Source organism: Hevea brasiliensis, chromosome 13 (genome assembly GCF_030052815.1).
Source record: "Hevea brasiliensis isolate MT/VB/25A 57/8 chromosome 13, ASM3005281v1, whole genome shotgun sequence".
NCBI lineage: Eukaryota > Viridiplantae > Streptophyta > Magnoliopsida > Malpighiales > Euphorbiaceae > Hevea > Hevea brasiliensis.
This window is the reverse complement of record NC_079505.1, coordinates 79,261,288-79,271,329: the sequence shown is the minus strand read 5'-3', so window position 1 is coordinate 79,271,329 and position 10,042 is coordinate 79,261,288. Positions and strand designations below refer to the sequence as shown.

At 34.9% G+C, this 10,042-nt stretch overlaps 1 protein-coding gene across 1 annotated transcript in view; it reads left to right on the top strand.

Annotated features, from left to right (window-relative positions):
- Positions 1–3,316, top strand: part of LOC110660737 (phosphatidylinositol 4-kinase gamma 5) — a 3,503-nt gene extending 187 nt beyond the window's left edge. The window contains exons 1-2 of the mRNA XM_021819135.2: positions 1–181; positions 789–3,316. The exon at positions 1–181 is cut by the window's left edge and continues 187 nt beyond it. Of these exons, the coding sequence (XP_021674827.2) occupies positions 1,067–3,013 (1,947 nt within the window). The 5' untranslated portion in view covers positions 1–181; positions 789–1,066 and the 3' untranslated portion in view covers positions 3,014–3,316. The remainder of the gene's footprint in view (positions 182–788) is intronic.
- Positions 3,317–10,042: the final 6,726 nt, after the last annotated feature.

Sequence of the window (10,042 nt, the reverse complement as noted above, 5' to 3'; positions counted from 1 at the left end):
TGGGTTTTTCCTTTTATGGTGTTGGCTTCGGGTTATTTCTGAGTCAACTAGAGCGTTTCCATTATTGCTTTCCCTCCTTCTTAGAAGCTTCAAATTCGCCTGGACGCGTTTTCAATTTAATCGTACGGCTTTGATTCACTCCTGATTCTCTTGTGGGTTTTTCCCGGATCTTGCAATCTTGGTGAGTTCTTTGCTGCCATTTAACTTCCTAATGGTTTCTTTCCCCTTCAGGATTTTATGTTGTTTGTTTCATTGTGGGTTTCTAGGGCCGGTTGGGTTAATGCTTTTCTTGTTTCTAATTATACATAGATTAGATTATTAAAACAATCGATTTCTTCCATTTATGTGTTAGTAGCTTTTTTGGGTTAATGCTGGGTAATGTAAGTTAGTGTTTAATGTATATGTTCAGTTATAGAGAGGGTATGAGTAGATTAACGTTTCGATTTTCTTTTATTTCTTCTGGTTTAACACTGTAAACTGGTCCTCTGCTTACTTTTCTAGATTCAATTAAGTTTTGCTTTATCAGGTTTTTTCTAGCTGGTAATGCTTTGGGGAAATGTTAATAAAAGAAGCTGAATGGATATGGACCCATTTGTCTACAAGCATTCTCACGAGCAGTGTTTTTTTTTTCATGAATAAGAATATGGATTTCCAATCTTGAGTTAAATTTAGCTACTGTTGTGTAGTCTTTAGTCGTGATGTTCTAGTATTTATTATGTAACATCTCCCTATGAGCTAATTGTCATTTTTGTTGTTGATATTGATACAATCTTTTCTTTTCTTTCCAGATATTTCTGATTATCAAGTGTTGCAGAAATGACTTACTTAATATCGTACTGGACTTGAAATCTTTTTTACAGTTGGTGATGGTCACTGTTTTTTGAATTCTGGGTAGAGTTTGAGGCTATCAATTTAATGATTGATAGTGAATTCTACTATTTTTTGCTACAAGATCTATTGCAATCGGCTTTGGTGTTTGGCGCGTTCTTGGAAGGGAAGAAGCTCTCTTCCTTCTTTGCCGCCTCTGTCACCAGCCTCATAGACCATAGGATTCTCATTCCATTTCATGTCTCCTAAGTTAGATAGCCCAGTTCAGACCCAGATGGCTGTGGCAGTCCTTAAGAGCCCACTCAGTGGGGAATATCACGGGAACAGGAGAATGGAGGGGAAACAACCTGCTGGCAGGAGACGGGTTTTTGTGCAAACTGAGACTGGTTGTGTCTTTGGGATGGAATTGGATCGTGGTGACAATGCACACACAGTGAAAAGAAGGTTGCAGCTTGCCCTTAAAGTCCCCACTGAGGAGAGTTGCTTGACTTTTGGGGATATGGTACTGAATAATGACCTTAGTGCTGTTCGCAATGATTCTCCTCTTCTTTTAACACGAAATTGTCTGCATAGAAGCTCATCTACTCCCTGTCTTTCACCGACTGGCAAGGAAGTCCAACAGAGGGATCGGAGTGGTCTTATTGAGATATTGGGACAGTCAAATAGCTTTTCTAAAATGAAACAGTTGATCAAGGAAAGTGTTAAGGCGATTAAGATGGGTGTTGATCCAATTCCTGTTCATAGTGGGCTTGGAGGTGCATATTATTTTAGGAACAGCAGAGGTGAGAGTGTTGCAATTGTGAAGCCAACAGATGAAGAACCTTTTGCACCTAACAACCCAAAAGGCTTTGTTGGTAAAGCACTTGGGCAACCAGGTTTAAAACGGTCTGTGCGGGTGGGGGAAACAGGATTCAGGGAAGTTGCTGCTTACCTTCTTGACTATGATCACTTTGCAAATGTGCCTCCTACTGCTTTGGTGAAGATCACACACTCAATCTTCAATGTCAATGATGGGGTGAATGGCAACAAACCTCACAAGAAGAAGCAGGTTAGCAAGATTGCATCTTTCCAACAATTCATACCACATGATTTTGATGCAAGTGATCATGGGACATCCAGCTTCCCAGTTTCTGCTGTGCATCGTATTGGGATATTAGATGTTAGGATTCTTAACACAGACAGACATGCCGGAAATCTTTTAGTAAGGAAGCTTGATCGTGTTGGGAGATTTGGGCAAGTAGAGCTGATTCCAATTGATCATGGTCTTTGCTTGCCAGAAACATTGGAGGATCCATACTTTGAGTGGATTCATTGGCCTCAAGCTTCAATCCCATTCTCAGATGATGAGCTTGAGTATATACAAAAACTTGATCCTGGAAGAGATTGTGATATGCTGCGAAGTGAGCTCCCTATGATTCGAGAGGCTTGTTTGCGGGTCTTGGTTCTCTGCACCATTTTCCTGAAGGAAGCTGCTGCTGCTGGTCTCTGTCTTGCTGAAATTGGCGAGATGATGAGCAGGGATTTTCGCGCTGGGGAGGAGGAACCCAGTGAGCTTGAGGTTGTATGTATTGAGGCTAGGAGGTTGATTACAGAGAGGGAGGTGTTGTCTCCCCGGACAGATTTGGGAGATGAGGAATTCCAATTTGATATAGACTCTGAAGAAACAGAAATTGACTACACTCCTAAGACGACAACAGAAGACTATTTGACTGGAACACCTTTTCAATTTGGAACTGTGGTTGGGAATGGTCGTTTCCCTCTTTCAAAACTAGAGGAAAGCATAGAGGAGGAGGTGGAGGAAGAGGAAGAGGAAAGCATCGTGGACTATATAGGGAAAGAGGGGTTTGCTGATCTACCCTTGGCTGAAATGTCACCAACCATGTCAAAGCTTTCTATTTCACTTAAGAATAGCACATTAGGTGACAAGAAACAGAAATGCCAGAAATTGTCAGGAGCAAAACCAGAAAATGGCTATTTTGCTAATACATCTTCTGGGCATAGGAGTGCTAATGAGCAGCTTCCGGCAAGCATGAGTTTTGTGAAGTTGACTGACATAAGTGAGGAGGAATGGACTCCGTTTTTGGACAAATTTCAGGAACTGCTGTACCCGGCATTTGCCAAACGGAAATCTGTCACCCTTGGTCAGAGGCAGATACAAAGGCTCGGTACCTCATGCCAGTTTTGAGATTGAGGTACCAGTACTAGGATGAAGAATAAGACTTGTAGGTTTGCGAGTGATGGATGACTAGGATAGTTCAGTCTAATGGGTTTTCTGCATGGAAGGTGTTGTAGTTGGGATCAACGGTAGGAGGGAACTGCTGTAAATATTGATGATGGCATTAGCTAAGTGAGGACTAAGGAGCTGAGTAGAATTGGTTTTATTTTTTTGTTTGCTGTTAATTTTGTTTCGTCTTTTACTCCTTGTGAACCATGTTTGATAAATAATTTGCGGAATGAAATCCTAAAAAAAGAAGAAATGTTTTTTAAATATTGGTCTCCTGGGTTTTTTTGACCCTGCACCGAGTCATTTAATCATCTCTGTGCGTTCTGCTATTCTTTCAACATTTTATGTTTTGATGCCTCTTGCAGTAACCAGTTGAGTTTAGATGGCTTATGAGTTGTGATCATCTATGCTAAATGGCAAAAACAAGAAATTTCATTCGGTAGCCTTGGAAAATAAAAGAAGAGGTCAGCATCGTCTCTCTGTTATAAAACATCTGGCTGCCATCCATAGATTAGTTGGATTACAAATTATGTTTTGCTGTTGGCCGACTGAATTTGTGAGAAATTATTATCTATTTAGATATGGAAAAAGACATTAGTGTTGTTATGTCATGGTTGTTCCAAATCCACAGTTGAGGCTGAAGATTTGCAAGGAAATTTTGTCCATACTGACATAGGAAGCTAGAAAAGACACCAACACCCGAGGCACATCATTTGTTGGGTCCCCATTGCTATTACTGGTCACAGTTTTGACAATTTTAGATCTTAGTTAAGATTAACTTGAGTTGAATTGTTGGATATTTTGATTTGGTCACGATCTAAGCTGAAGGCAGTTTGTAATTTGCTTCTGGTTTTAATTACATGAATTCATGTTTTTCCATTATTAAAGAATTGAAAAAATATATATATAAATTAGTAACAAACTCAAAAAAAGTTATTAAATATAAATTAATTTCAAAAAGATTACATAAATCCTTTTTTTTTTTTATTTTGCTATTGCATTAACATTTGTTGCCTTTGATTGCTTGCATTGATGAAAAATTGTATAATGAAACCGATGTACGTATAATAGTTTTATTCTAATTATTGATTGTGATGGGTTCCATGTGAGTTTTATTATAATAAATTATTATAATTAAATCATTTTATATACAAGAGTTGTACCAAATAAAAATTCTAAATTAAAAGTTCAGAGATGAAAAAATTGAAAAATAAGCGTCATACATATTTAGAATAATTTAATACTTGTTGAGAAACTTTAAAAACATCTATTTATATTCTTAAGATGAGAATAGGCAGCAATTCTACTTGCCAATTAATTAAGGCTAATAATCTGTGCAATTCTAACTTCAATTTTTTCTTGTTTTTTTGACACATAAAGCAACCTCAACTTCTTAAATTTTTTCGGTAAGTGTGAAGATTAAGTGAATTTTGAATACATAATTGACCAATAGATAGAAAGATTAAACTAATAGCTAGTTATGCAATATATAGTTTTTGACTTTCTTAAAATTGAAGGACTATTGATCGAGTTATTTGTCTTCCAATTTATACGGTTTGTGGGAGAATCATTCTCTATATAATATCAAGATAATGTAATTTATGTCAAATTTTATAATTAAAATTTGAATAAAGAGATTATGATAAGGAGATGTGTGTCACATTTCATTGACTATATAGCTCTAATGGACAAAAGATTTGTTTATTTTAAATGACTTTTTTTTTATATGAAATGACTAATTTAGTAAATTGTTTTATAATATTTTCTTAATTTGAGTGAGAAAAATATTCTTAATAGGATGGAAGTATATTTTTTATATAGAGTACAACTCCTATTTTAGTATTATTCCTAAATTGAGTTGAATTCTTAATTATATTAGAATTAAGGTGACTAATAGGAGTATTGTGAAAAAGTTATTTAACTTTTAACTTATAGAGTGAGATTATCACCTCAACTTAACTCAACTCAACTAAGCTTTTATCTAAAAAATTTGGAGTCGGCTATATGAATTCTCTTTCTCCACTCTAAATAATTTTGGGTTAAATCTTCGAAAATATGTAATATTTCTAGGTCATATTGTACTACTTTCCTCCAAGTCAGTTTATGTCTACCATTCTTTTTTTTATATCCTCTAACCTAATGTGCTCTACTTGTCTAACTGAAGTCCCCGTATATCTACGCTTTACATGATCAAATCACCTCAATCTCCCTTCTCTCAACTTATCCTCAATTGGCACCACTCCTACCTTTTCTCTAATACTCTCATTATGGACTTTATCTAGTCTAGTATGGCAACTCATCCACCTTAACATTCTCATCTCCGCAACTCTTATCTTAGACACATACGACTCCTTTAATGCTCAACACTCACTACTATATAACATGGCGGGTCGTATGGTTGTATGGTAAAATTTTTCTTTCAACTTATTAGGAATCTTGCGATCACACAAAACTCCCATGGCACGTCTCCACTTCAACCATTCGGCTTTAATCCTATAACTAACATCCTCCTCACATCCCCCATCTACTTGAAAGACTAAGCCGATATATTTAAAGTAATTACTTTGGGACAATACCACCCCATCTAAACTATAACTCATTCCCTATCACCAATTTGGCCTTCACTGAACTTGCAATGTATGTATTCTGTCTTTGTTTTACTTAACTTAAAGTCCTTTGATTCTAGAGTACTTCTCCAAAGCCGTAGCTTTCTATTGACTCCTTCTCGCATCTCATCTATCAGAACTATATCATCCGCAAATATTATCCACCAAGGGATACTATCTTGTATATGTTTCGTCAGTTCATCTAAAACTAATGTAAAAAGGTAAGGATTTGCAGCTAAACCTTGGTGCAATCCAACTGAAATAAGAAAATCTTGTGTCCCCTTCCATTGTACGCACAATAGTAGTTGCTCCTTCATATATATCTTTCAACACTTGTATGTACCGAATAGATACCCTCTTTTGTTATAGCACTCTCTATAAGACATCTCTTGGAACACTATCATAAGTCTTCTCCAAATCAATAAAAACTATGTGTAGATCTTTCTTCACATCTCTATATTTCTCCATCAAGCTTCTAATGAGAAAGATTGCTTCTATAGTTGAACGACCGGGCATGAAGCCAAATTGATTGGGAGCGATAGAAGTATTATGACGTAGTCGATGTTCCACAACTCTCTCTCACAACTTCATAGTATGACTTATGAGTTTAATTCCCCTATAGTTTGAGCAACTCTGTATATCTCCCTTATTTTTAAAAATAAGTACTAAAATACTCCTCCATTCATTAGATATTTTCTTTGAGTTTAGAATCTTATTAAACAATTTAGTTAACCATGCCACTCCCATATCTCCCAAACACTTCCAAACTTCAATTGGTATTCCATCGGGTCCACAGGCTTTACCCGCTTTCATTCTCTTAAGGGCTTCCTTTACTTTTAAAGATTTAATCCTTATAGTATAATTCACATTCTTTTCTATTGCTCTGTAGTCTATATTCACGCTATTACCATTTTGACTATTATTAAAGAGATCATAAAAATAATTTCTCCATTTTTCTTTAATGTCCTCATCTTTCACTAACACTTTTCCTTCTTTACCCTTAATGCACATAACTTGATTGAGATCTTCACATTTCCTTTCTTTCCTCCTTGCTAATCTATAAATATCTTTATCTCCTTCTTTAGTTTCAAGTTTCTCATATAACTTTTCAAAGGCCTGCGCTCTTACTTGACTAACTGCCTTTTTTACCTCTTTCTTTGCTATCTTGTACTGTTCATATGCCTCATTATTATCACACTTAGGTAATTTCTTATACCATTCCCTCTTTCTCTTCACTGCCTTTTGTACTTCCTCATTCCATCACCATCTCTCTTTTGAGGGTAGTCCATGTCCTCTAGACTCTCCAAGTACTTTTTTAGCTACTTCTCTAATCTTTGATGCCATCTGTGTCCACATACCATTAGCCTCCATATCCAGCTTCCATGCTTCGGACTCGAGAAGCTCATTTTTGAACTTCACTTGCTTTACTCCTTTGAACTCCAACCACTTTATTCGAGCTACACTATTTCTTCTAACCTTACTTGAATTGTTCCTAAACTTGACATCCAAAACCGCTAACTGATGTTGACTTGTTAAAGCCTCTCCCGGAATGACCTTGTAATCTTTGCATAGAGCTCTATTTGTCTTTCTGGTTAAGAGAAAGTCAATTTGGCTTTTATGTTGCCCACTTTTGAAAGTCACTATATGTGACTCTCTTTTTGTAAAGTAGATATTTGCTAGTATTAGGTCGTATGTCATAGCAAAATATAGGATGCTTTTTTCCTGCTCATTTCGGCTGCCAAAATCAAAGTGAGATTATCACCTATAGCAAAAAAAAGATTTTGCGAATTGCTGAGGATTTAACTTTGCTCATTGATGAGGGCTTTTGCGTATTATAGCCCTTTGAAAGAAAAAAAAAAAAAAAAGACTTCAACTTAAGGTGGACAAAGGACATAAAATTTATAAAGAAAAAAAATTTTCTCCATTGGTGAGAAGGCTCTTGCTCATATAGTTAAAGATACCACTTATGGTGTAGTAGTTAAAGTAATAAATATATTAGGTTATGTCTAAAGAACTAACTAATATATTTACTATAAGCAGTTATGTAATAAAGGTTCTTTTGGGTGTAATTGAGTTTATGGATAATATAGTTTTGAGCTTTTAATTGATGATTTATTTTATTGATTGTAGAAGATGACATACCCCTTTGTGGAGAGGGTTAATTACATTAATATTGGTGTTTTGATTTTTTTTTTTATAATTTAACTATATATATATATATATTCTCATTTTAGGCATTTTACTTTGATAAAAAGAATTTTTGTTTAAATCAGATTTACTATAAATTTAAACACAAAATATATGGTGAGACTCATATATTAAATATATAAATCTCACATATTTATATATTAAATTTATGATAGGTAGACTAAATCTAGATAAGAATTCCCTGACAAGAAATAGCTAATCTAACAAGTTTGGCAAATTTTCCTTTTGCAATTGTTCTTTATTAAAGCAATGAGAATCAAGTACCATAAAAAAATCCTAGCTTGAATTGAACAATCCTGCTTTTGGAGATGGGAACACACTACTTAAAGTGTTGCAATCCATGGTGGTGGGTCTTTATGTTGTTCCCATTGTTTCACAAAATTATAAGATACATTACTTAATGAAAGGAGGGATTTGGCAAAATTGATTGAGCAAAAAGTAAGATAAAAAAAAATTATGAATTATTCAAAATTTCAATAAATTCCCTCAACATGAGAATTGTGAGAGAAAGTACATTTATGTGAAACCCCTGATTTTTATTTTTAATTAGAAAAAATATCTTTTAATTCTATAGATTTAGTCTACCTATATACCAAATATATATATATATATATATCCTGAAGTCATTTTCAAGCTCGCCAAATCAAAGTTATCTACATATATAATAAGGATAAACACAAAATTAGGTTTGGTGAATGCCTCATCTGACTGTAAAACTCTGTGTTTTGACTAGACTTTGATTATGAGACTATAACAGCAAAATAATTAATTAATGAGTTTAATATGGAGAGAGTGATTAACGTGGTTGCCTAATCTCTCTCTCTCTCTCTATATATATATATATAATAAAGTTTAGGAGTAGGAGAAGTATCCCATCTCAAGATCAGGAGAGTTTATAGACCATTAAAAATTTACAATAAGACTGATATATATTCCATTGACGAGAAATTTTAATAGTAATTAGTGAAATTCGAACTCGAAATGAGTACATCAAAGGATAAATTCTTAACTGTTGAACCCATCTTTCGTGGGGTATTTTACTTTTTATATTTAGGTACTTGTCAGTGTGTTATTGTTCTTCACCTGGATTGAAGTTGAAGATAAAATGATGGGTCAATAGAAGAAAGCAAAGACAGATAAAAAGTGGGCCTAACTCCTAAGGTTTTTGTCTGGTTGTCGCCTTTGTATCATCCTGAAGCAAAATGATAGATTAAGATCAGTATAAAGATTTGGTCATGGAGTTCTTGAAAAAGACATCTGACCATGTGAAGAAAAAGCAAATTATTTGAAAACTTAATTAAACCTAGCTAGCCCTCTCGATGAAATGAGTTTGCCTCGATCATTGAACTCAATTGCTAGAATTTCTGTACTGTGTTTGGTATAATGTGGTTTTATAAGACCTGACCTACCCCCATGTGAGAATGAGTAGGAGGAAAGGAAAGGAAAGGAAAGGAAAGCTATGCAGCACATGCAGAGATAATAATTATTAGGGAAAGAATCTATGTTATAATGAGAATTAGGATGAGAATGAAAGTGAGTGAAGAAAGAGGTCTGAAACTAATAAATAATAAAAGGTTAAAAAAAAACTATGGTGGATATGAAATCCACCACCTTCATGATCAATTTCATTATCAGGTTTTCTCTTTTAACTAACAATTTAATCTAAGATTAATGCATGTAATCCTTTGAATCCATATGTTGGCTTTCTTGTTAAGAAATTAAATGTATTTTGGAAGGCAGTCATCATAATTAAGGAGCCAGTTTATAAACTGTGATAAAATAGACTCAAGATTATGCAACCGTTGGGCTATGAGATGCTCAAATGAATATTGAGCCATAACCCAAGCTAAAGCCTAACCATTTGCCAAGCTGACTCTTTTAAATTTCTGTTCCTTCTGGGCTTTGGAATCCTGCAGGCATGTTCAAGACCCTCTTCCTTTAGTTTTGCGTCTAGACATGCAAACAAGGCAGCCCATACCCTGGATCATATGTACTGAGCCGAACTCTGATATAGTGTTGGAAGGAAGATGACTCTCCAGAACTAGAATCTCTTTTTGTTTGCTGATACTCCCAACTATGCTTGAGCAAAAAAAAAAAAAACCTGGAATGTTGGATCCTTTATGGGCCTTGCTTGCTTGTCTTCTATGTATCAAAATTTCAGTGAGCTTAAGCCTTT